Source organism: Scleropages formosus, chromosome 16, assembly GCF_900964775.1.
Source record: "Scleropages formosus chromosome 16, fSclFor1.1, whole genome shotgun sequence".
NCBI lineage: Eukaryota > Metazoa > Chordata > Actinopteri > Osteoglossiformes > Osteoglossidae > Scleropages > Scleropages formosus.
This window is the reverse complement of record NC_041821.1, coordinates 24815882-24843344: the sequence shown is the minus strand read 5'-3', so window position 1 is coordinate 24843344 and position 27463 is coordinate 24815882. Positions and strand designations below refer to the sequence as shown.

Sequence of the window (27463 nt, the reverse complement as noted above, 5' to 3'; positions counted from 1 at the left end):
ACCTCTATTAATGAGTAAATAATGATTGTAAGTTGCTTTAGAGAACAAAGTCAGCTAAATAAATCTTGTGTAAGCATTTACCTTGACCCCTACAAGTTGACCTCATCAGGGTAATATGCACAGTAAAAGCAAAGAATATTGTGTAACTAAAGTCCCATCTGGACTACTGCAACTCTCTCCTGTGTGGCCTTCCTGCCACTGCCATCAAACCTCTGCAGTTTCTACCAAATGTTGCTGCATGAGTTGTGTTTGATTTGCCAAAGTGTTCCCACGTATCTCCTCTCCTCATTTCTCTGCACTGGCTTCCTATAGTTGCCCGAATCAAATTCAAGACCCTGGTTATTGTCTACAAATGTATCAGTAGAACTGCTCCCAGCTATTTATAGGTCTTGATCAACCGCTACACCCCAGCTAGACCCCTTTGCTCGTCTACTTCTGCTCGCTTGGTGGTCCCGCGCACGAAAGGTAAAGCATGGAGGTTCTCGGTTCTGGCTACGTTGCGGTGGAACGACCTTCCCCTCTCACTGCGGAAACTCTCTCTACATTCAAGAAGGGTCTCAAAACTCACCTTTTCAGGACCCATTTCGCCCAAGATCTCTCCAGCTCATGTATGGTGTAAATGTTTATGCACCGTAACTTCATGAGCCTCACCAGATAAAGCCTTTATTCAGCCACTACTCTGGCATTGTTTTGTTTGCTTGTGTATCTTATAATCTTATTTAAAAAAAAAAAAAAAAAAAATGGTAGGAGGTTATCAGGAAGGGGGTGCGGTGGTGCAGTGGGTTGGACCGCAGTCCTGCTCTCCAGTGGGTCTGGGGTTCGAGTCCCACTTGGGGTACCTTGTGACGGACTGGCGTCCCGTCCTGGGTGTGTCCCCTCCCCCTCTGGCCTTACGCCCTGTGTTGCCGGGTTGGCTCCGGTTCCCCGTGACCATGGGACAAGCGGTTCTGAAAATGTGTGTGTGTGTGTGTGTGTGTGTTATCAGGATGTCTATCCTGTGTGTGAACAATGAACCTCGGTGCAGCAAGTGGTAAGCAACAAACTACGTTTACTTGAGTCACATGTCTGCAGCTGTATCTTTTCTCTTAATGTAATGCATAAATTGTACTTTTGCTGAGATGTACGTTGCTTTGGACAAAAGCATCTGCTAAATGAATAAATGTAAACGTAAAGTAAATGTCTGAAATTGCTGTTCTGATTTCTGTGGACTGGTGTTATAGTTTGGTTTTGAGTGCTATCGACCCCTGTTCCACCAGCAGACCTGGAGGCCTAAATCCCTCCCTTTGATCTCTAGTTTGAAACCTCTGCCATATGAGGCTGCATGCCACATGTATCCGAGGTGGTGTAGTATTTACTTGCTGGTGGAAGGTGCTTAGACGGGGTAGACTGAGGAATCTGCCACCTTTTACAGGTGCACAGTCAGGGGGTAAAAGTGCAATAGTTGCTTGCTGAAGCCTTCTGTCAGTCCCCTTTTGTAATACTACTTCCATGTGGGCAGCACCCCATCGTGTCTGGGCAAGATTAACATACGTGGGTTCCATCCGCACTGTGTAGAGTTTGCATGTTTGCATCTCCCTGTGTTTGTGTGGGTTTTCTCCTTGTGCTCTGGTTTCCTGCCACAATTCAAAGATATGTTTTAGGTGGATTAGCCACCCCAAATGGCCTGTAATGTATGTATCTGTTTATTTGCACGTTTGTGTTACACTACTTGGCTGTATCGATTGGTGATGACTGTAGGTAGTTTATTGTACAGTATCTAACACTGCAAGTGAACTTGTCATGACTGGCTCTGGAAGGAAGCTGCGGACCCAAGTGCAGAGCGGTATACGTGGTGTTTTCGGGGAAATCCAAGAGAGGAGGTCAGAGAACAGGCGATTGGTCTTCGAGGTGCGAACATCATAACAGGGAGAATCCAAAAGGCGAGGTCGGTACACAGGCAAGAGGTCGATGATTATAAAGAGGCATAGGATCGTGGGAACAAGGGACGGGATCGGGGAAGGCGTTCGGGAACAGGAATTGGCTAGAAGGTCGCAAACGAGAAAGCTGAACAAGGTTTCGCATCAGCTGCTGGTCTGACGCAGCTTTTTATGCCCCAGTCTGCGTTGCGTCCCAGGTGTTCCATGTTGGCTCGGAGGTGTGGGCGTGGCAGAACTCGGATAATGGAGTGAATTAAACACTTGTTAATAATCAATGTATGTCTCTTTGGAGGAAAAAACCTAAGAAATATGAGTGGAGTAACTCCTCACATAGGAACTCTTTCCTCTTCTTTTTTTTCTTTCTTTGATTTTCCTCCCACTTTTTCATCCCCCCAACTCAAGCAATTTCTCTCTCCTTAGACTGAAAAGTTGCTGTTCCTTAACAGCTTTTTTCAAGCTTTTCTTGTGTTTGAGCAGATGAGCTGCTCTGTGCGCTGACCTTGGGCAGAAACATTTACAGGCCCTTTCCTTCAGTGAGGTGCTTTGGCCGATGTATGAGCATTGTGTGCAGACCCTGTCCCCAGAAGACCCTGTTATAGTGTGAGCCTCTCATTAGCACTGCTCAGTGGTGACAAATCTGGGTACAGAGATGTTTTCCTTATGTATACCTGTACTTGTGTTGATATGTGTGTATTATAGTTCATCTGGAGTGGATCTCAAATGACCTGATTGGAAAGACAGTCCAGTGTATCACATTGTCTATTGCATTTTTTTTAAATATATTTCCCTTAATTAAGAAAAAAAAAATCAGTTTAAGAATTAAAGAAAAAACCCTATATGTTTAGGCATAAACTTAGGCCTCTAGGATTATTCTGAAATTTTATGACTCAGTTAAAATACAGAGGATTATTTTATTATTGCAAAGACCAAACAGTGCATCACACAATTTTTTTTTAAATATTTAGATATAGAGGGGGTGCGGTGGCGCAGTGGGTTGGACCACAGTCCTGCTCTCCGGTGGGTCTGGGGTTCGAGTCCCGCTTGGGGTGCCTTGCGACGGACTGGCGTCCCGTCCTGGGAGTGTCCCCTCCCCCTCCGGCCTTACGCCCTGTGTTACCGGGTTGGCTCTGGTTCCCCGTGACCCTGTATGGGACAAGCGGTTCTGAAAATGTGTGTGTGTGTGTGTATTTAGATATATTTAAGTAAATATTTAGATATATTTAAAAGTAATATATTAAAAAAAAAAAAAAAAAAAAAACATATTTCCCCAATAAAAAAAATACAGTTTAAAAATGAATTTGGAAATTACATATTGGTTTAGGAACTAATCTAGGCCACCAGGATTATTTATTAATTTTATGATTCAGTTAAAATACAGCTATCTGTTTCATTTTCTTATTTTGTCATGATATGCTGTAATTTCTTTGTGTAAAGCTTATAGCATATTACTGTCATGGTGAAATGATTACCAAAAAAAAGACAGTCATACAGTCAGTCAGTCATACAATCACACCCCCCCCAACTCCCTGCAAGTCCAGTCCAGTTGCACTGTATTTTTATATATGAATTTATATATCCATATACTTCTTTCACAGAAAAATTAAAAAACATACAGGCAGTCCCCGGGTTACGAACATTCAACTTATTTACAACCTATAGTTATGAACCACCCCCTGTAAAGCCAACTATATTGAAAATTCGAGTTACATCCAACGAATCTTAATAACAAATGGCGCTACTTCGTGTTGCGTATCAAAACATTACGTGTCTACAGCTGTTTGTTGGCCTGTGAGCGCGTGAGCCCAAGGTAGAACAAAGACTTCCTTCTTTTCAGTCGGACTGTTACACCGACACCCACGACCTCATCCTGAACATTCGCACCTGCCCAAAATCAGAGCAGCGGGGTATAAAGAAGTGACACCTGCACACCCTGTTGCGGAGTCTCACTTGAGAAACCTATCTCTCCAGCACTTTCGAGTGAATCCACAACAACCTACTCGTCCTTCCAATTTCCTCGTTCTCCTCAATCCCTTGTTCCCGCTCCTGAAATTGACAGCTCCCGACACTTGCATCACCTACTCAACTACGATATTGGATTCACCTCAAGACCTACGTTTGTGCATCAACCGACTTACACCTATCCCCGACCACTAATCTCACCTGCTCCCTTGTGTACTGACAATAAAGATCCCGCAATTGGATCTACACACCTACCTTAGTCTCCTGCCTGCTCAATAAGACACAGACCACATTGCTGTTAAAAGTGTTTTGTGTGTTATTGTATTTGGCTTGAATTTTTTTGTTTTTACTCTCCTAACTATGGCAACAAAGCATAAATGTGATGCATCAAAGAAAAGGAAAACAGTCACAATTAAAACCAAAGTGGAAACAATAATGCGATCGAAAAAAGGTGAAACACCAGCGAACATTGGAAAAGCGACATTAAAGTTTCTTTAATATTTTTTATACCTACACACACACAAACATTCTCTGTCTCCTCTCTAAATACTGTAGTAACATTTATTATTAATTTTTTCTAATAATAATAATAATAATAATAATAATAATAATTTATTGTTTTATTAAACATGATTAGTGTATCCAGGAGTTTCTTTAATGTTTTTTATGAATAAAAAGGTAGACAATATACTATATACTAAGACTGACATTAGATACGAACCGCACCTAACTGTTCCAACTTACATACAAATCTGACTCAAGGACAGACTTAGAACGGAACTCGTTTGTAATCCGGGGACTGCCTGTACCTGTGTTTGTGTCTTAGCCTGATTGATTCTAAGAAGTTCTCAAAGACTTTTTCCTCTTTCTTCCACAGTACTTGGAAAAGCAAGAGCGAGTACCAAACTCGGGATCGTACAACTACCACTGCGTCGTGTGTAACTACTCCACTGTCGTGAGGCTGGAGCTGCTGCAGCATGTCTTCTCCTCACGGCACCAGCAGGCTGACGGACTGCGGAAGCTCCGTGTGCGGCAACAAGGTGGCACTTCAAACGGTGACGAATTAAGTGAGCTCTTCCTTGTCAAGGATTGCCTGTCAAAGGTGTCAAAAGAGCCAGGTGAGTACAGTGTCCACCCCCTTCTGACCCTCCATCCAAACCCACCTCAACCCATCATGGATGGGCCTAACCCCAGATCTCCAGCTGGACTAAACTCCTGTTTACACACACACGCGCATACCCCAATGTTTCTTATACTGTTAATTAAACAAACCAGACACCCAGCTAGAGTTTCAAAGAAAGGTTTCGTGGCAATTTTGTTTTTCTTTGACAGACCCAGCTTTCACCCATGAACTTTTTAAGAAAAAAAAAGTATTTTTAAGTGAACAGAAGTGAAAATAGGGAAAAAAAGAAACATGTATACCCATACTGATATAGATACACAGCAGTACTTCAAAATTCTGCACCAGAACCCAACCTCCATTACAGAACCTGAAGCACGGTTTGGAGCGCACAGCTCTCAGTCCAGCTAACCTCCCTAGACATGCTTTTCCCATTATGGGCTTCTTTTCATTTGAGGGCAGGGTTACATGCGAGGATGCAAATGTTCTGTGGAGATTTTCAAACTCCATGTCATACTGAAACCCCTCTCCCCAGAGTATCCATTAATTCCTTCTCACAACCAAACCAATTTGTCCTCCGTTCTAATGCTGCTTCATTATTAGCACTCATTTATCGCATCCGGGCGTGGAACCGACATGGACGGGTAGGCCTATTGCTGCAACATCCGCACGCAGACGAAAAGTATAATGACCCCACATGCAGAGTGTATTCATAAGTGCACAGTGCAAACTGGGAAATACAGTGCAGGTGTAATATAATGAACATAGGACAAATACACGGACATGATATTCGTGCAAGTTAATAAAAGAAAGAGGAATATGTGATTAGAACATAGAGGGGTCACAAAATACAGGACTAGAACACAGGAACTAGGCAGGTGTACAGAATGGCTTACACAAGACTAAACTCAGGACTCGAACACAAACACTCATAAGACAGGACTTAGGGAACCAGTGAATATATAAGATTCCTGCATGAGAATAGCGCTCTATAAAAATAAATTGAACTGAAATGAATCCTTAGGCTATGACAAGAAAGGCAGTATAGCACTGATGAAGAATCCATGACCTTGGATATGTTCTTTGTTATTTTTATAGCTGTTGGTTGATGATTATCAGATTATGAGCAGGTGTGTGGGTTTGGCCTGATAAGACAGAGTTATGCCTCCTGTTGTCACAGGAGTTATTACTCATGTGGAGCGTGTCACTAATCAGTGTAGCAGGGTTACAAAGCATGCATAGACAAAAAGGACTAATAGTTTGATTTTTTGGTAAAGATCAGTAATTTAAAGAAAAAGACCCAGTCAGGGTTTATTATACACACACACACACACACACACACACACAACATGGGCAATTTAGCTTCACCAATCGACCTGGACTCCATGTCTCTGGTCTGTGGAAGGAAACTGGAGCCTCCCGATCAAACCAACGCAAACACAGGGAAAACATGTAGACACCGCACAAACTGACTGGGGATTCAACGCATGTTCCCTCACTCCTCCTAGGTGCTATGAGACTAAAAGATTAGTAATAAACTCACTCCATTTACTTTCCTATTTATATAACAGAGCACCAAAATTAACGCATTCACACTGTAAGCAATTTAGAGTCACCTGTTCACCTGAAATTTACATCTTTGAAACCCATGTGAACACAGGGAAAACATGTCAACAACATGTATGCACAGCAGGGACCAAACCCACATCTTTTCTGATGGCCTAGGTGGTTTGAGGCACCAGTGCTACCCCCAAGCTACCATGCTGCCCTCACACAACTCTGAATGGCATTCTGGAGGGAAACCAACCTCTCTTGGCTCAAAGTCTCCTGTTTTCACATGTAGCACAGAAACAGATGTTCATCAGCTAAAGGCCATGTGCAAAACACAGCATTCAAAGCAGCACAAATTTACCTGTTAATGGCTTCATCGAAGGGTTCCCAGAAGAAGGAAAGCCTGTTCGATCAGTCATTATTACATATTTTTAATGGAAATGTTTGCCCTTGCCAGCATTTCTAATACTAAAACTCTTTATTTATTATTACTATTTTTAATAATAACAATTTTCTGGGGAAAAATGCATGCAGAAAATACCTTTCCAAATGATCTTCTGAGATACGTTGATGGTCCTGTTTCTTCTGCTTTCTTTAAATTCTTCCACGCCCCAGAACACATTTCCAGCAGAGGGGTTTGTTTACTTTGGTGCTGAAGGACATCTGTAATTGGGAACTTATTTATTTTATGCACTTGTACATCTGGCGAAATAGTCACAGTTTTATTGATGATGGTTTTCTTTATAGCAATAATGTAAAGACTGTATCAACATGTGTGTTTGCTGTAACATTGCCTTTCTTCTTTAAGTCAGTGCAAACAGTTCAGCTTCTTATGGGTTCAAGAGCATCAGCTGACTGTATTTTTACACGCCAGAATCAGATTATCATGGTTGAGCAGGATTGTAATGGAATGTTTAAAAAATTGAAAAGCAATATAGAGTCATATTTATACGAATGTAGCTGAGCTAAACCTGACTCAGAGCAACCACTTGTGTGGTTTTCAAGGCAAATCAAAGGAGGAACAGTAGTGGGTTGCCAGGTGTCACACCCTTCTCTGCCCAACGAGGATCACCTGCAGCTGATCAGGGAGTGACTGCATAAAAGGGCGGTCCAGAACACACTCAAATGCGGAACCTTGTTCAGCCCAGATCATTGTGAGTGTGATTCCTGAGTTCTTACAGCTCCTGGTCCACCCGTCCTTAGCCCTGGTCTCCCGTCTTCTTTCCCTTCTCTTGCCGGATCTCACGGTTTCCATGATCTCCTGCCTGGCTCACGGATTACCACTTTCGGTTTGTCCCCTTGATTACGTTTGTGCCTCAGCGACCCTCGTTTTGTCTTGTGACCACGGTTTTTGGATTCCCCTTTTGAACCCCGACGCTCCACGCTTGCGTCCGACGGCTCCTTCCGGTGTGACACCATGACACCAGGTCCTTCCTCTGTATGTTGGGGAGGCAAATGCAGGGAGAAACAGGGAGCTGTTGCACACCCCAAGCAGGGCTCAAACCCCAGACCTGCCATACATACATACATACATACAATACATAGCATAAAGAATGGAATAATGAGCTAAAATACTGAATGAACAGATTGTTTTTATGCAGAAATGTTACATTTACAGAGATGTACATTTTTATCATACAAGATGTAGCTCATGGATTATCATCCTGTGTTTGCTCATAAATTTATTCTGATCAAATGCAATGGTATTTATTGAACAGCTTTACAGATGATTTCACCATATGCAGCCCATATTTCAGTAGTGTCTTTCAGTAACTGTTATTAAATTATTTAAAAATGTATTGATTGATGGGAGCGTGGTGACATGGCGGCTTGACCAGCTCCCGCACTCTTGCGGGTCTGGGATTCAAGTCCTGCTTGGGGTGCCTTGTGACAGACTGGTGTCCTGTCAGGGGTATATTCCCTCCGCCTCCAGCCTTGCACCCTCTCTTGCTGCGTTAGGCTCCGGTTCACTGCGACCCTCCTCGGCACAAGCAGTTTCATCCAGTGTGTGTATTGATCGATTTTCAGTTGAATTTTGGAATCTGAGGATACCAATAAATACAATTTGCTTTAATAGTAGAAGTATAATGAAGCAGGTCACCCGGTGAAAAGCAGAATTTATACTGTAGAAATGTGTCACAAGTAAATCATTAATAGTAATGACTCCTAAATCAAGCTTAATCACAGCTAAAAATGCTGATTTGTGTGTTTTTTCTCATCATACAAAATAAAAGCACAACATTTTCCCCGTGTTCTAAATAGTGCCTGTTATATCATGGTATAAAGTGACTTTCAGTTGCAGAGGATTTTTTAAGCGGTGTAATTATATTTTCTATGCTGGGGTCCAGACCTAAACATCTCCAACCCAAAGCCTTTGAAAACAGTCTATTTTTGTATTTTTGTGTCTGTTCAGGTCACGCCGAGAAAGCAGGCTGCTTTAACTAGCACTCTCCAAGCTACCATCACATTGATCATAGCTGGATTCACACTGATCTATCTCTTCAAAAGCACAGCCTCAAAGGCAGACACCCCTATAGTTCGCATTTAACTGCCTGAACTTCTTAACTACTTGTGCAGGAATAGGACTGTTAGATACCTTAAGAAAGACTTTTTGTCAGGTTTTAAATAAAATGTATATAAAATAATTGATAAAATAATTCTGTTTGTAACATGGACAAGTCAGGCTATAGATAATGTGTTTAAAAATATAATTATACATGGAGGTATCATTATGTGTTCTTTAGTGAAACTGGGCATTGAAGAAAGACCATTATGGTTTTTACATTTTGTAGAAATAGTATTTTAGGTTGCACAGTTAGATTTATAGTTCTCTCTACTCTTCATTCATCCTTTATATATGTATAACAAGATTACTATCATGTCAAAATGTTTTTTTTTCTTTCTTTTTTTTTTTTTTATAAAAAAAAAAACAGGCATATTTTGGCATAACTGGTCAATCGGGGAGGGGGGGCGCAGTGGCGCAGTGGGTTGGACCAGGTCCTGCTCTCCGGTGGGTCTGGGGTTCGAGTCCCACTTGGGGTACCTTGCGACAGACTGGCGTCCCGTCCTGGGTGTGTCCCCTCCCCCTCTGGCCTTACGCCCTGTGTTACCGGGTAGGCTCCGGTTTCCCGCGACCCCGTATGGGACAAGAGGTTCCGAAAATGTGTGTGTGTGTGTGTGTGTGTGTGTGTGTGTGTGTGGTCAATCGGGCAACCACACTCATATCAGCCTAGTCATCTGATTGACTCATCGTTCCAATGTGTGGTATATGTCATTTTTTGAAATCTTTTTGACATGATAGTCATCTTGTTATATATTTTCTGTAAAAGATTAAATGTCAAGAGAAAATTGTTTACTTTTAACAAAACAGAGCATAGTATTAATAAATGGCATAGTAACACTTCCTCAGTAAGTATGCATTTATACACACACACACACCATCTGAAACCGCTTGTCTCGGGCGGAGTCGCAGTGAGCTGGAGCCTAATCCAGCAACACAGGGTGCAGGGCTGGGGGGATGGGACTGCAGGGCACTTCAAGCATGACTCGAACCCCAGACCAACCAGAGAGCAGAACCCAGCCAAACCTGCTGCGCCACTACACCCCCTTATGCATTTATAATATATATTTTTTACTTATTAGAAGATTTATGTAAGGAAATCACTTCAAATATTGTGTAACGCAAATTTTAAGTAAAATTTGTGTTTCAATTTGTAGACTTTTTATTTATTTATTTTTATAAATTTTGGAAAATGTATGAAATAAAAAAATGCTGTGATGTTTACCACTTGGGAGGGGTTTGGTCAGGACCCACTGTATGGCGGGTCTGTGGCTCGAGTGCTGCTTGGGGTGCCTTACAGCGGACTGGCATCCTCTCTGCCTTGTGCCCTTAGCCCAAATTCCTTTTCAAAAAGAGGAAAGGGGAAAAATGTTCATTAGTGCTGGTATGGAACAAGGCTTATGGTCTAACTGTAAATTGTCTGATGGACTCAGCCATGCTTGAGGCTGAGGCTTTGCATCCTTCAGTTCATCATTCATTTTTCAGTTTCTCACAGAAAGGGAGGGGGGGATCAGGGAGGAACAGGGATCCTATGGAGGCAATTATTTCAGAGAATGTGTCAAACGCTCCTCACTTCCCTATTCCCCCTTCCTGCAGTGTGTTTTAGGGCTGGGACTTGCCTCCTTGACGGAGATTGGCTTAAATAACAACCAACTGACTGTGTAGATGAAGAATACAATACGGCCCCTGGATGTATTCAAACCATGCTCGTCTAGCTGTCACCTTTGTGCCTTGTCACTAATGATGCAGTGGGATATCAGTGCCTGTATCCAAAAAGCTACGTCTGAGATGATTAGATGATACAGAGGCCTCATATGAATCGGTGAGAAGTTAGCAGACTCTCTGCACATTTGATGTGCATTTACATCTGCGCCACGTATGAAAATGTATAGGCTATATTTGTTCTTCAGTTTTGTCATTTTTTTGTTGCTTCATTTTGCTTTACACTGAAATGAGGTTGCAGGCTGAAGTTGTGCCAACTCCATACATTTTTATCACATTCATGCTTGCAAAAAAAAAAAAAAAAGAATCCCAGTTATTTTATTTCACATAATATTTTGCTGCCTGTGGTCCTCCACCCATAGGAAGCCCATATTAGCATGCAAAGAACACGCAAATTCAAGACACACTGAGCTAGATTTGCACCCATGGCCCAACACACATCGCTACAGCTGCGAGGCGGCAACACTACCCACTGCATCTTTATTTATTAATGTAAAATGTTTCTGAACGGTACAGCTCCTAGGTAGAAGTGTCTTGAGCATCGAATTTCCCTATGAAGTGGATAGTGTTTGCTACTTTTTGTTGAATTTCTTATAAAGACAATTGACCATTATTATATTATCACCTGGTTGATTAAACTCTGTGAGCAAGAAGAAATCTTTGAAAAATGTATCTTTTAAGTTCAACATGAAGCTTTTTTCATATAACTAAGGGTAAAATTCAGTATCTGCAGAGTCCACATGTTTTGTGGATTCTCAAAAATTTGTTTTCTTCTTATAATTGTGAAAACCGATTTCAGATAAATGTTTTTAAAAGAAAATACAGTGAAAAAACATTATACCTAGCTATTCTACAATTGAGAAACAAAGTGGTGAAAACCATTTTCCAAGCAAACATGACATTTTGTGTAATATGCAACAAAGATGTAATAACGGGTACCCTACAATCTCATTACATTTGCAAATGCAGTTTTTCTAAATTAGCTAATCATGGCTTGTAAATCAGCAACACCACTGAGATACACTTTTTCAGCCATTCTCATATTGTGTATAAACCAGGACTAACTTCTGAAACAATTTCAACACTGGCATAATTGCAGGTTCCTATGGATTTATTTTTTGTCAGCATTTTGTACATAAATAGGTATGTTGGATTGAAATTAAATCTGAAATTAAGTTTCAATGATAATATGAGCTGACAGGCAGAAAGCAAAATCACAGGTTTTTATTTTAAAAAATCCCCAAAAGATTCTCTTCTGTAATTGCAGACTTGCCACAAGATATTTTCTTTATGTAAAGGATTATGAAAATACTGCACACAATATCCCAGGTTGGATTCTGTTCAATAAAATATCCATTTGGAAAAGGATATTACAAAGACTAAATTCTTCCCTTATGTTTTCACAGTTTTTTCACCCAATGGCAGTTACAATTATGACCCTATAACTGACAATAGTTACTTGCTGAAATTGCACTGAATACCCACATTAACATGCAACTGTCATTCTAATTAACAGTGCAAAGAATTATGGTGCTTTGCTGAGACAGTCTCTCTGAATACTTATGTATTGGTTTCATCAAAGAATTTTCTTTTCCAAGCTTCTTTTGTTTTTCATTTGCTAGCCAGTTTCCAAGGAATCTCATGTTGTTAAAATGAAACAATATATTTTTTGTTCAGAATGCAGCTAAAGCTTTAGTTTATTCTTATTATATAAAAAGCCATTTTAAGTGCACTTAGCTCACTTGCTAGTTTAACAATTTGTTAAAGACTTTTGCTTGTTGAATTCCATTGTGTTTTTGCTGTTACTGCTTTGTTGCATGGAAAACATTGCAGTTCAACTCCCCAGTGGCAATGTGTAAAATTATGGTTTGCGCTATTCATAATTTTCATACTGATGGAGGGCAAACCTTTATACAGGTTATAGATGCTTGGTAAATTACTCTTATTTTACTTTAATTTTGGGGGGGTGCGGTGGCGCAGTGGGTTAGACCAGGTCCTGCTCTCCGGTAGGTCTGGGGTTTGAGTCCCGCTTGGGGTGCCTTGCGGCGGACTGGCGTCCCGTCCTGGGTGTGTCCCCTCCCCCTCCCCCTCCGGCCTTACGCCCTGTGTTGCTGGGTAGGCTCCGGTTCCCCACGACCCCGTATGGGACAAGCGGTTCTGAAAATGTGTGTGTGTGTACTTTAATTTTGCCACAACAGATTACACAAATACACAAGATAACCCCTCTTAAGACAGCCCATGTTTTCTCTTTCTAACCCCCTGTGAGGTCTGTGCCAAGGCTCAGTAGTCCATATGGCTCTCAGGTATCAGACAGAAGGTACTGACCTTTGTCATACTCATCCTCTTCCACCATGGAGGTTTGTAATGAACCCCAGTGATGGCCATCACTGAGCTGTGATCCCTTTTCACTCCTCCGTTTCACTTGGCTGTCTGCTGTCATGTGGGAGACAGGGGCTCAGTTTAAATAAATTGAAATAAAAAGACGCTCCCTACGGCTATTCCTGAGAAAACAAGATGGCAGAAGGTAGCCACTGTTCTCAGGGTCAGCAAAGCTGTTTATCTGATTCTGAATTCAATGAAAACTAAATCTCTTTTGACTACTGATTTCAGCCTACCTTTTTCACTTTACTTCATCAGAGCAAAGAAAAAGTTGCGATACTGAATCAATAGATGGTATTAATTGACCCCAACCTAATCTCCAACCTTCAAAAGCTTAGCGAGTTTAACTGCTTTCAGAGGTTTTTCAGAGGATAATGTGGAGGAAAATTTTATCTTAATTTTGTTGTCACGTTGTCGTAGTGTTGAATTTAACTGCAGGTTTAAGAGAACTGTGTCTGTTTATGGTACACTTTAAAATAATTTTTTTCTCTTCTGTTTTCTGTCTTTTGTTCTTGTGTATCTGCTCCTCAGCTGACCATCTGATCATCATGTTACTGATTATTTGAAAATTAAACTGTCTTTTAATTCGGGGCTACAGATGACGTAGTGGTTGGAGCTGTGTCTTTCTACCCAAAAGATCTACACGTAGCACACTTGTTAAAGATGAAATCTGTCTAGCTGAAAAAATATTAAGTTCTTTGTACACACACACACACACACACACACACACACACTCTCAGAACTGCTTGTCCCATACGGGGTCGCGAGGAACCAGAGCCTACCCGGCAACACAGGGCGTAAGGCCGGAAGGGGAGGGGACACATCCAGGACAGGCCGCCAGCCCGCCGCAAGGGACCCCAAGCGGGACTCGAACCCCAGACCCACTGGAGAGCAGGACCCGGTCCAACCCACCGCACCCCCCTGAAGTTCTTTGTATTAATGTACAAATTAAACAATTAAATGCTAAACAGTGAACAACAGCGCAGACGAGTGGAGAATTTCTAATACCTCCCTATTTATCTCCCACGACATCACTCCACATTTATTTGCTTTTTCATAGTGAAAAGCAGTGATTTTTATGGAAATATCCTTCTTTTTGGAAAAAAAAGTTTTGAAAACATACGTGTGTGCACATAGGGGGGTTGGAGTGGTGCAATGAGTTTGGCTGGGGCCTGATGTGTGGTGGGTCTGGCTTTCGAGTCCTGCTTGGTGTGCCCTGTGGTAATCTGGCATCCCATCTGGGGTGTGTCCCTTCAGCTCTCTGTTTCCGAGTTAGGCTCTGGCTTGCCGCAACCCCACTCGGAACAAGTGGTTGCAGGCATTTTGTGTGCGCATATAACCGGTGTTTGTGAAAAGGGGGAAGCTCTCTAGCTTCCTTTTCGATGCAGAAATTAGAAAAAACATTAAGAACATATTAGCTAGGACTACAGAGGCCTGTATACAGTCTTCTAGACTTTGTTAAAAAAATAAAGAAATAAACACTGTTGTGGGGGGTGCGGTGGTGCAGTGGGTTGGACCAGGTCCTGTTCTCAGGTGGATCTGGGGTTCGAGTCCTGCTTGGGGTGCCTTGAGATGGACTGGTGTCCTGCCCTTGGTGTGTCCCTGCCCCCTCCAGCCTTATGCCCTGTGTTGCTGGCTTAGGCTCTGGCTCCCGCGCCCTGTATAGGACAAGCGGGTCAGAAAATGTGTGTGTGTAAACACTGCTGTGTGTTTCTTAGACTTATTAGTGAATGGGGCCATAGATTACACTTCAGAGAACACAGCATGATGATAAAAGTGATTTCATCTTCACTTCAAACAAATAATGTAGATAATGTAATAATGTCTGGAAATTACTGGCATCTTCTTTTGATGTGGTAGTTACATTCAGAGGGGGCAAGGAATACTCCATTAAGAGATGAATGGTTTTTGCCCCTCTCTTTTCCCTAAAAGAAAAGTGATTTTGACATAACGGCCACTGGTCGCCTTGGTCCAATGTTATTTTTCTTGTCTTTTGCTCCTTCATCATTCATGAACATAAAATTTAGAGGTAATAATTTCTTGCTCTCATCAGGATTAATGCATAAGGGAATTCTTTGTGTTCAACTTTCTCACACACACACACACACACACACACACACACACACACTTTCTGAACCGCTTGTCCCATATGGGGTCGCGGGGAACCGGAGCCTAACCTGGCAACTCAGGGCGTAAGGCTGGAGGGGGAGGGGACACACCCAGGACAGGACGCCAGTCTGTCACTAGGCACCCCAAGTAGGACTTGAACCCCAGACCCACCGGAGAGCAGGACCTGGTCCAACCCACTGTGTCACTGCACCCCCTGTTCTACTTTCACAAAATGTATAAAAAGTTCTTCTGTGATAAAAAGTACAAGTTTATTGTACTTATTGGAAATTTTATGTAAAATAATTGCATTAATTTACGTTTACAACAATTTACACAACATGTTTTATGTCAGATTGTTGCTCAAGGGTACTTACAGCACAGTGCCTACTAGAACATGAACTGTCAACCTTCAAGTTATGACTTATTATTACATATTACATGTGCTTAAACCTTATTATACTGTCTTCTTTATTTGTATCAGCTGGATTAATTCATTACTGCAATCATAAAAGCTGTCATTCACTTCTATTTCCACTACTCCAATCACATGCTTCTGCTCTAGCTAGTGTCATCACATGGTGGTCACACCAGTCAAGGTTTTCTACAGACACCATCTTCTGCTTTGAAAGGTCTGTGATCTCTTTGTTTAGGATGCATATATGACCAATATATGTATCAAAGTATTTTTATATGCATATTTGCAATACTCCAATGCTGCTTTATTTTAATTTTCCTACTCTATCATTGGCCTGCTGATGCTTACTTCCTCAGGGACATCAGTTTCTGTGTTGCACTTGAAGGACCTGGGTTTGAATCCCACCACTCCCATAGTACCTTTGAGCAAGCTGTTTTCTCTGAAAGGTGCTAGTGAAAATGCCCCAGCTATGTAAGGAGGTTTGTATTTGCAAGTAAATTTGTAAGTTTCTTGAGAAAACGCTCAGCTAAATATAAATATAGCATGTTTAACTGTTCTCTTTGATACTGCATTTTTAATCCATGGTCAGTAATTCCTCCTTATCTGTACGGTGAAGTGTTGATTATCTGACCTTTGGTTATTCAAATACGAAACCAACTAATTTGAAGAACAATTGGATAACAAGACTGACTGTTTATCAATATACAAGGCCATAAAGTACGTTTGTGTCTTTGGCGCTATCTGTCTAGGTAAACAATGGATACACTCAGTTCAGATCTCACTTGGGTTTGGAGCAGCATTGGCTATGGCTAGACAAGCCAATCCTCAAGTGGAAGTCCTTGATACAGGTGCTGCTCATGAATGCTGATGGCTGTGGGTGGGTGGCTGCTGCTGCTCCGGCTTTCCTCCTCTCTCTCCTCTTTGCCCACTGTTGGGTTTTTTCTCCTCTGCAATGGTGATGTCTAACTGTACTGCAGATTGCCAGGCACCCCGATTGTCTGTTTTTATTTCTCAGATGTCCACACTGATGTCAAATGGACTTCAAGTCACATTTACAGACATCCTTGTCGGCAGCACCGGGCATCCTGAAGGTCAGGGTCCCACAGCAAACTCTCCATACAGGAGATTTTTGTGGATTTTTATCTTGAATGTGATGAACGCAGGAAAGCCAATTGACTTGCCACACTGGATCACCTCAGGCAGGATTCTGTTTTTTCTTGGTGCCTTGCCATGTGCAAGCGAGTCTGTGGTCTTGCTAAGGTTATCCTCTGATGTAGGTAGGTGAAGCTCCTCCATGATGGATGGGGAGAGGATGCTGTTTAGTGCAGCGTCAGCGACCCCTTTCTTTGTGGAGTATGGGTCGTGGTAATACTTGTCCATCTGCTTGGCACAGTCACTGATGATTTGGGTGTCCTTTGACTTCTGCAGGGCAATCTTACTAATGGTGGGGCCGAAGGTCTTCTTTATCCCCTTCATACATGCCTTGCATGTTATCACTGTTGGCACAGGTTTGGATGCTTTCGGACAGTTTCTGCTAGTAATCATTAGTGCAGCATCTTGCTGTTCTTTATACATTGTTCCTCATTGAATTCTCTCTTCAATTTCAAGACAGGTTCAAGCTTAGAAAGGTGGGACTGAAACCAGTATACCACTTGTTTCTTATCTCTTTTTTCCAAAGGATAACATGGCTGTGTTGTAGATGGAGTCCCGGATGACATTCCATCTCTCCTCCAGTGATATGGCTGTGTTTTTCTGTAATGCCTGTTGCAATGACTCGGCAACCTGTGAGCAAAGTTCTTGGTTGCCCTAGCTGTGTTTATACGCGGGCAAACCAGTTGCCTGGAGTGGTTGCCTGGTCGGCAGCAAGCCTCGTCTCTTTAAGTACTGGGATGTCTACATTAAGCCTCCTCAGCTCAGAGTTAAGGACTGCCATTTTTCTGCGGTCATTGATCTGTTGTAAGTCATCAGAAAGGCCGGGACTCATTGTCACAACATTCCAGGTAGCTAGTCGTATGAGTTTGATTTAGTTCTAAGTTCCAAGCACCCATTGAAGAAACAGGCGTAAAGGGTTGGTGCCTTACTGACTATGGGTTTTCCAGCTTGAAGCGGATAGTAGCTGACCAGTGAAATACAAGGATTTCTCCCACCACTGGAAGCAGCCCATAGCATCCATCCCTACACCAATCAGGTTGGACTTGTAACTCGTATTTGTTGCCTTCCACCAACACCAGAGTGACCTCTCCAGGATGCAGGCCTGGGCAGTGAGTATGGAGGTCCTGGGCATCAAGACCCCTTCTCGGCCATGCTGATATGGTCTGATCCAAAGGAAAGCAAAGTGATACATGTAGCATCAGCTTAGCTGCAGGAGCTGCCGGAGGTTAATGAATAAAGTTGTCCAACTGCTTTAGGGGCTCCACTCCGGATGTATGGTTTACTCCTTAGCCTTCTCTCCTCCTGGAGATACCCACAAGACAGTGCAACCATTTTCCTATGACTGAGATAACTTGGGGCCCCGTAACTATTTTTCCCCATAACAATGATTTAAGACTTTGGGATTCAGACAAAATCTAACATTGCTGAAAGCAAGAGGAGTAAAACAGTAAAAATAAATTTATTACCATTTTATTAACTTCTGTGTTGAACATGTTCTACATTGAATAAAAGTGATTACTCTATTAATGGTACATTTTCAGACTTATACCAAACTTCCATATGTCTTTAATCCCACATTTCCATATTATCCAGCATTTTCAGTTATCCTGTTTAGCATCTCTGTTTAAGTCGGATAATTGAGACTTTATTATATTATATATGCTTATATAAGCACACGGAGAGCCTGTGTATGAAGAGTTTGAAGAGGAACTTACTCAGAATAAAGAGTTCTAAAACCATCATGTAATTCTCAGCTTATGTCACCAAAATGGGAAACAATTACAGAGATGCAAAGCTTAGAACTCTTGGGTTTGCTTAAACACCACATTTACTTGAGAAATGAGTTTTCTGTTAAGTGTTTGATTGATTTTAAATGATTATAACTGAGTAATTCAGGTGTACTATAAAACATGTTACCTCTGCAGAGAATACAGTTATAACAATGGTTCCCCTTGAATACAGAAAACTCCAGAAAGCCTGTTTTCTGTAGGCCGGTTCTGCTGGGTCAGTGGAATGCCATTGGGGTAACTTCCTTGCTCAATATAATCAATCCCTTTGGCCTATCTAACATCAGTGGACATGTGCGTCTGGCCTGCATATCTCCTTGTTTTAATACCTTCTTGTTTTCCTTATCAAGCTGGCTATAATCTGGCTGTAAACTGTGTGCACCATGATATGAATAATTTAGACATCAGAGGACTTCATGCTTAATGAAATGTCCTCTATTATGAGACTGAAGTGTTTTGTTTATAGAAAAGTGCAAAATGCTTCCTTTTTTCCATTAGCAGCATGGCAGCAGAAAACAAGCATCCAGACACTCAGAGACTTCGTGCCTTGTGAGTGAGTAGCTACATGTCCTATCTTCTTAACCCCTTGGTCTTGGGTTTCTGTTTGTCTGCTTTTGTTGCCTGGAGCCTCACCAGGACTGTAAATTTGAGCATGCCATGAGATTAAAGCTAGGAATTAATGGCGTGCAAGCAATCATCATTTCAAGGCAAAGAACTTTCATCTTTTTTCAAATGCTGACCAGGATTCATGTTACCACGCCTTTCTTCCTTTTTATCATGCTCTAATGGCTCATTTGGGATGGCACAGCACAACACATCCTTGGTTATTTTCAGCAACATGAATTTACACTTCTCTTATTTCCTTTGTGCTTTTTGGTTTTTTATGTTATTTTGACTTATTTTATCTTCCCACCCTCTGAATCCATTTAGAAATGGTGGAACACAAATTGACCCTGCGATGCTGCCATCCCTGGTGGGCTTTGATCCTTGGAAATTGCTCTGTGGTCTTTGACCTAAGCCATCCATATTAAACAAAATTAAATTTAGGTTAGGACAGAAGTTCTTGGGGAATGAACTCATTTACTTTATTAATAATTAATTAGACATTCCAGTTGCCAGAAATGTTTCTATTAACCTTTGCTGCAGAAATGAATGTCCTCCGTCTAACCCAAAAGATAGGACTTTAAGTTAAATACCTGAGCAATAAATCAGCTTGTTGGTGACATTAGAGGAGAGCCTCCACATGATTCTGCTAACATTCTTTGCATTTCTCCATGCTTTTCTCCAAAGCGACGTACATCTCGAAGAAAAAAGTATTAGTGCTTTACAGCAAGAGAAGGAGAACTGTGTGCAGCACTGTGTGTATGTGTGTACAATGATGTTTTCTCTGTGGTTCTGCATGGCATGATGTTATTTTATGTAGCTTGTGTATAGACAGCATAGCTCATTATGGGCTAAAAGTCCACCCATGTACAGCTGCCCATTAGTACTGGCTAACCATCGAGGATAGTTGGCATCTTTGGAATGCACATCCCTGCCTCTTTGGTTCTTACAGAGGTTTATGGATAATAAGGAGATGGACATGAGGAAAGAAGGGCAATTATACTGCTGTTTAAGCCTGCCAAAATAACACTTTTTACAAAGCAGTGAAAACTATGAAAGTGTAAAAGAGATTCTGGGGAGTCCATAGAGCTGTTTGAGGGATCCTAAGGTTTAGGGATCTGTTGAACTGGGAATGAGATAATCAGTGTGGTGAAATTGAATCCTGTCTAGCACCAGGATTGCCTGTGCTCTCCAGCACTCAGTGATTTGTAACACTCATCTCCTTTAAGAATGGGTTGCCTGTGAGATAATTATCTGTCAATAGTTACAGCCAGGTGGGCGTGGAAGCGCAGTGGGTTGGACAGGGTCCTGCTTTCCAGTGGGTCTGGGGTTTGAGTCCTGCTTGGGGTGCCTTGTGACGGACTGGTGTCCCATCCTGGGTGTGTCCCCCTCCCCCTCCAGCCTTTCGCCCTGTGTTGCTGGGTTAGGCTCCGGCTCCCCTGACCCTGTATAGGACAAGTGGTTTCAGACAATGTGTATATAGTTACAGCCAAAGTGTTTTATTGTCACAAGAAAAGGCAAAGAAACTGTATAAATGCTCTTCATTAAGTATGAGGACAGTGGTTACAAAAAAAGAAGGAGGTAATTTTGGAAAACCAAAATGTTAAGCTTTGTTTTCAGTGATGTGGGGTCTGTGGAATTTATTTAATGTAAGCTGGATTGAAGATTCTGGAAATATGAATGCATCTTAGGTTGATACAGAATGAATTTTCATTAATTGCTACACAAACAATGGCAAAAAGAATTACATCAAAAGCAGAATGTCTGTATTAGAGACACATGACATATGGTCTTATCTCCCCAAGCTACATAATTTGGCTAGATTAGTCAGAAGTATGCTACTTTTTTGCATATATAATAAGAAAATTTATATGCAAAAAAGTAGCATAGTTCTGAGTAATCTCTATAATAATAATAATAATAATAATAATAATAACAATAATAATAATAACAATAATAATACCAGGTTATGTGTATGCACAAGTCACACAAGGAGAAACCTGTTAAAATGTACCACCTACAATAATTAGAATATATATAAATATTTTCAGTGCAGGTGAAAATAAACAGCAAAAAATGTTAGTCTTTAACAAGTGACACTCACATGTCGATTGATTGAAGCCCAGCTCAATAACACTAAACAGTACATTGCCCAATAGATTTGTCTTACAAATCACTGAAAGCAGTCTTTGGTATGCATGCATTGATTTTCAGGGCCGGGGCTGCTCCCCTTCAGTGCATGTCTTGGCAGAGGTCTCCTTCGGCAGGTGATTCCCAGGTTATGTCTGGTGTGTGCATATGTTGCTGCCTTCCGTAGCTGTGAGCTCCCTTCCAAGTGGCTCTGAAAGCAACATGCATGATAAACGCAGTCAGTTTGGTCAATGAGGCACAGTGGTGCAGCAGGTTTGGCTGGGTTCTGCTCTCTGGTGGGTTTGGGGTTCGAGTGCCACTTGGGGTGCCTTATGATGGACTGGCGTCCCGTTCTGGGTCTGTCCCCTCCAGCCTTACGTCCTGTGTTGCCAGGTTAGACTCTAGCTTGTGTGTGTTTGGTCACAGCTCTCCAGTGCATGAATGAAGGAAATATTATCCCCAGATATCTTCAGAGTTCCAAAATGATAAAACACTGAGGGTGAATTTAACTGTAAAATTTCTTTACCATGAACTGAAACAAGACAAACATTTCATTATAATTTTAAGAAGGGTCTGAAAACTCACCTCTTGCTTGGGGTGCCTTGCGACTGACTGGCATCCTGTCCAAGGTGTGTCCTCTCCCCCTTTGCACACTGTGTTGCCAGGTAAGGCTCTGACTCACCATGATCCTGCTTGTGACAGGCGGTTGTTGATAATGGCTGATGGTCATGTGCTACGGGAAAGAACATTGTCTTTTTTAGGCGTCTGAGTTCTTAAAATGCCATTGATTAACTGTTTGCTGATATACTCCAGGTGGCAATCTTGTTAAAGCTCCTACTAGCCAAGACAGACACTTTACAGGCCTGGCTTGATCAATATCTCAGATAAAGATTTCATCCATCAACGAGCTTCCAAAACAAAAAGGGTGAGTTAGCCAATGAGGCCAGAAGGGAGATCCAAACCCGGCAGTAGACATGTCACCAGGAGCTGGAAGTGCTCACAAATGTGACACATGTAATTACGACCCAGAGCAGTTCTGCCAATAACATGTCTTTGACATACTTCAAGGAAAAGGCTAATCTCTTCTTATCCGTTCGTTTGGAGGGATTGGGGTGGAGTCTATTTATTTAACTCTGTCTAGATTATGGCTAAAAGGGGCGTGGTGGCGCAGTGGGTTTGGCTGGGTCAGTCTTTCTGGCGGGTCTGGGGTTCAAGTCTTGCTTTGGGTTCCTCGTGGTGGGCTGGCGTCCTGTCCTGGGTGTGTCCCATCCCCTTCTAGCCTTGCACCCTGTGTTGCCGGGTTAGGCTCCGGCTCAGCGTGACCCCACTTGGGACTAGCAGCTTCAGCCACCGTGTGTGTGTGTGTGTGTGTAGGTAGCAGCCTCTAAACTAAGGCCTGAGTCGAATGTATGGTGTCATCGGTGCAAATGGCCCCATTGATTGGGTCAAGAGGCATGTCTGCTTGGTTGAATCAGAAAATGCTTCCTTGATTTTTCTCATGAATGGCTGAGAGTTGCAGCCTAAAATTCCTTAGGACGACTTAATAGAAATTAAATTTTTAATCAGTGATGAGTCCTTTAAATATCATTGTCCTCTTTTTTACTGCAATTAACTTCTTTTTCCAAAACGACTCTGAATTTGCAAATTGACTGTAATGCCGATGTTTAATGAAAAAGTATATACTGTATATACTGTAAAATTAAGTACGTGAAGATATGTGTAAATAGGGGACGCAGCGGGCTTGGCCGGGTCCTGCTCTCTGGCGGGTCTGGGGTTTGAATCCTGCTTGGGGTGCCTTCTGACGGCCTGACGTCCATGCCTGGGTGTGTCCCCTCCCTTTCCAGCCTTATACTCTCTGTTTCCGGGTTAGGCTCTGGCTCGGCATGACCCCCCTTGGGACAAGTTGCTTCAGCCTGTGTATGTACAGATAGACAGCATAATTATTATATATATAACAGTAATAATTATTCATACATTCAGTGAAAAAATCTTCTAACAGGTGTTTTCTCAAATCTGGTAATATTCTCTATGAAATGCAATATTTTTTTAGTGAATGTTCAAGACGTCTTTGAACGTCCACTACTTTTTAATCCCCAAGGAAGGTTTTTTTTTTTTTTTTTTTTTTGCTCCCATAAGTAAAGGAACTAGATTCTGGCCCTGTGATTGTGGACCTGGCCCTGAAGCACACACAGATTTCACGTGCATGTGAGCAGAACAGCCCTTGTTCCATTTGTACATGCAGCTTGATTAGTGGAGCCCCACCTTGCTTACTTGGGTAGAACCAGCTTTGGACTGAGTCTGCGTGAAGATCCTCTGATTGCCACCAGTAATAGAACAGGATACATTTTTATCATTGAAAGAGGAAGATAGCAAAATTGGTCTCCCATTGATATGCCTTTTTTTTATGTATATTACATATATAAGGGTGGTCAAGGCAGCTCTTTCTGATCAGCCTGAATAAGTATTAGACTGAGGATAATGAAACTGGGGTTAGGGGAGCACTCATTCAAGAGACTTAAATCAAAAAGCAAGTCTTTTGCTATGTTTGCATTTGTTTTCCTTAGGTTTCCATTAGACAAATGCAATACGGAAGATGTATGAGGTGCAAATGCTATATGTTATTCTTGTAATGAAGAAGCTGGGGAAATAATTGTGTGTATCTTAATATGGGAGCAGCTGATAGTGTAGTAATTTGTGCTGCTGCCTTTGGACCCAAATGTTGCAGGTTTGAATACCTCCTTCAGGTGTAGTATCCTTGAACAAGGTACTTACCCTACATTACTCCAGTAGAAATTGCCAAGCTGTATAAATGGGTAAATTATAGGTAGTTTAATATTGTAAGTTGCATCCTCCTCGACTTGTCTGCAGTATCCGACACTGTCAACCACTGGATGCTTCTCTCCTCTCTTGGTCAGCTTTCCATCAATGGAACAGCACTAAAATGGTTTGAGTCCTACTATCAGACAGATCCTACCAAGTGGTCTGGTGGGGCTCCTGTCCATCTCCTCAGCCTTTCTCAACTGGTGTCCCGTGGGGCTCTGTACTGGGCCCTCTACCCTTCTCAATCTATGCGTGATAATAGCTCTTCTACAAAAAGTGAACTAATTAATCATTTTATTTACAAATTTGAGTTCCTGATTTGGAGGAGTCATGAATTGCTTCTTAAAAACATTAAAAACCCATGATGCAGGAATTCACGCTAATTAAAATATTCTAAGCTGCAAGCATTACTGCTACAGGTTTTTGCTAGTGATACAAGATCAGACCAAAGAGGCTCTGCTTTGTGCACATTGTGGCTGTGCAGGCAGTGTGACTTCTCCACTGCATCTGCTGCTGTTCTTTTTTTGCCAGAGTTTGGGGCTGCTTTTCTGGGTTGATGTTTAGTATTTTAGGCATGGTACATTAACAGCATCTGGTTAAGATCTAAATGCTTGTTAAATGCGCTAACATTTGGAAAAAGAAGGAGGGGGGGGGGGGAACAGGACTTGGGAGGAGGGGCTTGAGCATGTCAGCAAAGGTTACTTTTCACTGTAGGTTCTGCAAGTGGCCCTTAACAATTTGCAGCACTTGGTAGAGTTTCAAGGATCATTTTAAACCCAGAGGTTAAAAAACTATGCCTCTGTGTAACACGGATCTAACAGAAGACAAACACTGAGTCAGTGTGACCGACTGTCTCGGTCTCGCACCTAATATGCGAACCAGATAATATGGAGAACATTAAGAAGAATTTATGTAAATTCCTGTGTCTATCCTGTGAGCGCATGGAGTTTGACTTTGAATCATTTTTGCTTATTTTATATTGAACATAACTTAGTCCTATACTGTATAGATAAAAGCACATCTTGTTTTTTTTTTTTTCTTTTTTTGCTAGCTCATTGCTCTTATTGCTGTACTGGGAAATGTCAGAATTCCTTCAGCCGCCAGCTCAGTCATGGTAGGCCACAGAAAGACATGCTATGGGCCTGGTTTAGTGTTCTTCCCAGGCTAGTCTTTCTACTTAGCTTCATTACATGTCAAAATAAACTCCTAAAAATTTCAATTATCTTGCTGTGCTCTTGTGCTGTTCTACAGTTTATATGAAAATTGGTGATGCAGTCTAACAGCAGGTACTGTTTTATGCCATTAAGATCCATCAAAGGCACCAGGAAGGTAAGGGCTGCACAGTTAAAACTCAGTTGACTCAGGTTTCCCTGTCTAAAGCATTAGACATCTTAATCAATTCTTAATTCCTGCCTCACATCAAAGACAATACCTGTAGGATGAGTAAATCTCATAAGCTTGACCATGTCACCTTCAGATGTGGACACCATGTCTGTGCTGCATGATGGAAGCCTATACATATATGTCACAGACAGCGATTTGTACTGATGGGGACAGCTCACAGCTCGATTCCCCAACCCACTGATGCACAGTCTTCAGCTGCATTCGGAATTAAACCGTTTCCAGGGTCATCCAAGGGGCAGGCGCCACAGTGATGTATAGTGAAGCATGTCTGGGAATTTCTCTTGCGCTTGAAACACATACCAGGAACACAGTGGAAACTTTTCATTGTGTTGGCGGGTGTCTGATGAGACCCAGATGGTTTTCTTTTCAAACTATCTTCATAATTTGACTTTTTCTTTTCCGTGGGTCATTAATGCCTACTGTGACAGCTTTAACCATAACTCAGCATATTAAGTACACTGGTGCAAGTTTGTTTTCCCAGCCAGCTGAGTTAGTAAATTCAACCAGCACTACTAAACTTTCATAGAAGAGAGGAAGAAAGGGAAAAGGTATGCTGTGGGTTGATTGGGCTCTGGGGGTTCGAGTGATGGTTTGGGGACATAGACAGGGAGAGCAGACATAACTGTACCCAGCAAGGGGTTGTGATCGCAGGCTCCTGGGCAGTCAGCCTCCATCCTCACGGCCATATTTATAAATCTTGTCTCCTTCGCCTACTGATAGGAGGAGATCCACAATCAGGAGCAACAGGGGGCTTGGAAAATAATGCACCTTCCAGCCCTGCCCCCTTTGCTCCACACGGCTCCCGCTTCAACAGCCCTTTTTTCCTTTTCTGTACTAATCTCTTTACAATGTGCTGAGGACTGGAGATGGGAGGTCAGACTGGGGGAGGAGATGGATGAGACCCAACAAAACGCTTTCCAACCCAAATATGAAGGTGGCCCTGCTGTTTTAATGTTCTTCTTGTGCCCCCCCCCCATTGAAACAACTACAGAGACATGCTCTCTTGTGAAATAATAAGTAGTTTTTCATGACTGTGCGGTACTGAGCAATGTACACACGTCACATTTTATTTATGGATTAATTTCCACTGTAGATCTTATTTTTGTAAAATGATAGTTTTTACCTTATTTGGATGTCGGTTCATTGGAACGCCTCAGGGTCAGCGTTGGAGAGCTGAGCCTGGGGAGTCTGAAAGGTTTAATAATCATATCACGTTCCTGGAGAGCAAAGCAGATGCTCATCTTGCAGTGACTTTGAGTGATTGTATGCAAATAAGTCTGTGACCTTTTTGATTGCTCATGGTCACTCTCCATGGTTATTATGGCCCCGCACAACTGATGACTACAGCTCTTTCAATCCAATTCCTCCCTCAATCCCCTTACTTATTGAATTATTCCCAGGTCTGAATGATATGATTTTTTTTTTTCTCTTTTTCTTCTCTGCGATGAAAGCTGTTTCCGGCAAGTGGGGAGTGATAAGCCCAGCTATGTGACATTACTCAGGCTGCTAAAAATTCATTAAAATGTGACATCAGTGTAGCAAGAGACAAATGATCCCGGGGTGAGGGGGAGCAGCAGGCCTTCGAAGGACTACCACAGCTCTGATCTCGCAGCTAACAACATAAACAGATTAATCCACCAGCAGTAAGCGCGGCCAAAGTGCACACCAGGCTGAAACTGTACCGCCAGCATTGACATACAGTTACCATTGTGCCATAGCTACAAAGACCACTGTGGCTGTCATTAAAGAGCACACACCCTGGAGGGAGACATCACTATTTATTCTGACATTTTCTTTTGCTCTTTTTGAGACAGCTGGGTTTATTAACTACTGATT

The 27463-nt window shown here is 42.1% G+C and overlaps 1 protein-coding gene across 7 annotated transcripts in view; it reads left to right on the top strand.

Moving 5' to 3' along the window:
• Positions 1-27463, top strand: part of LOC108933732 (zinc finger homeobox protein 4-like) — an 83281-nt gene that overhangs the window by 39789 nt on the left and 16029 nt on the right. For 5 of the 7 annotated variants that reach the window (XM_018750982.1, XM_018750986.1, XM_018750985.1 and 2 more), the window contains 2 exons: positions 4753-4993; positions 19172-19219. In XM_018750982.1, coding sequence (XP_018606498.1) covers positions 4753-4993; positions 19172-19219 — 289 coding nt within the window. The remainder of the gene's footprint in view (positions 1-4752; positions 4994-19171; positions 19220-27463) is intronic. The other 2 variants (XM_018750987.1, XM_018750984.1) reach the window with 1 other exon arrangement.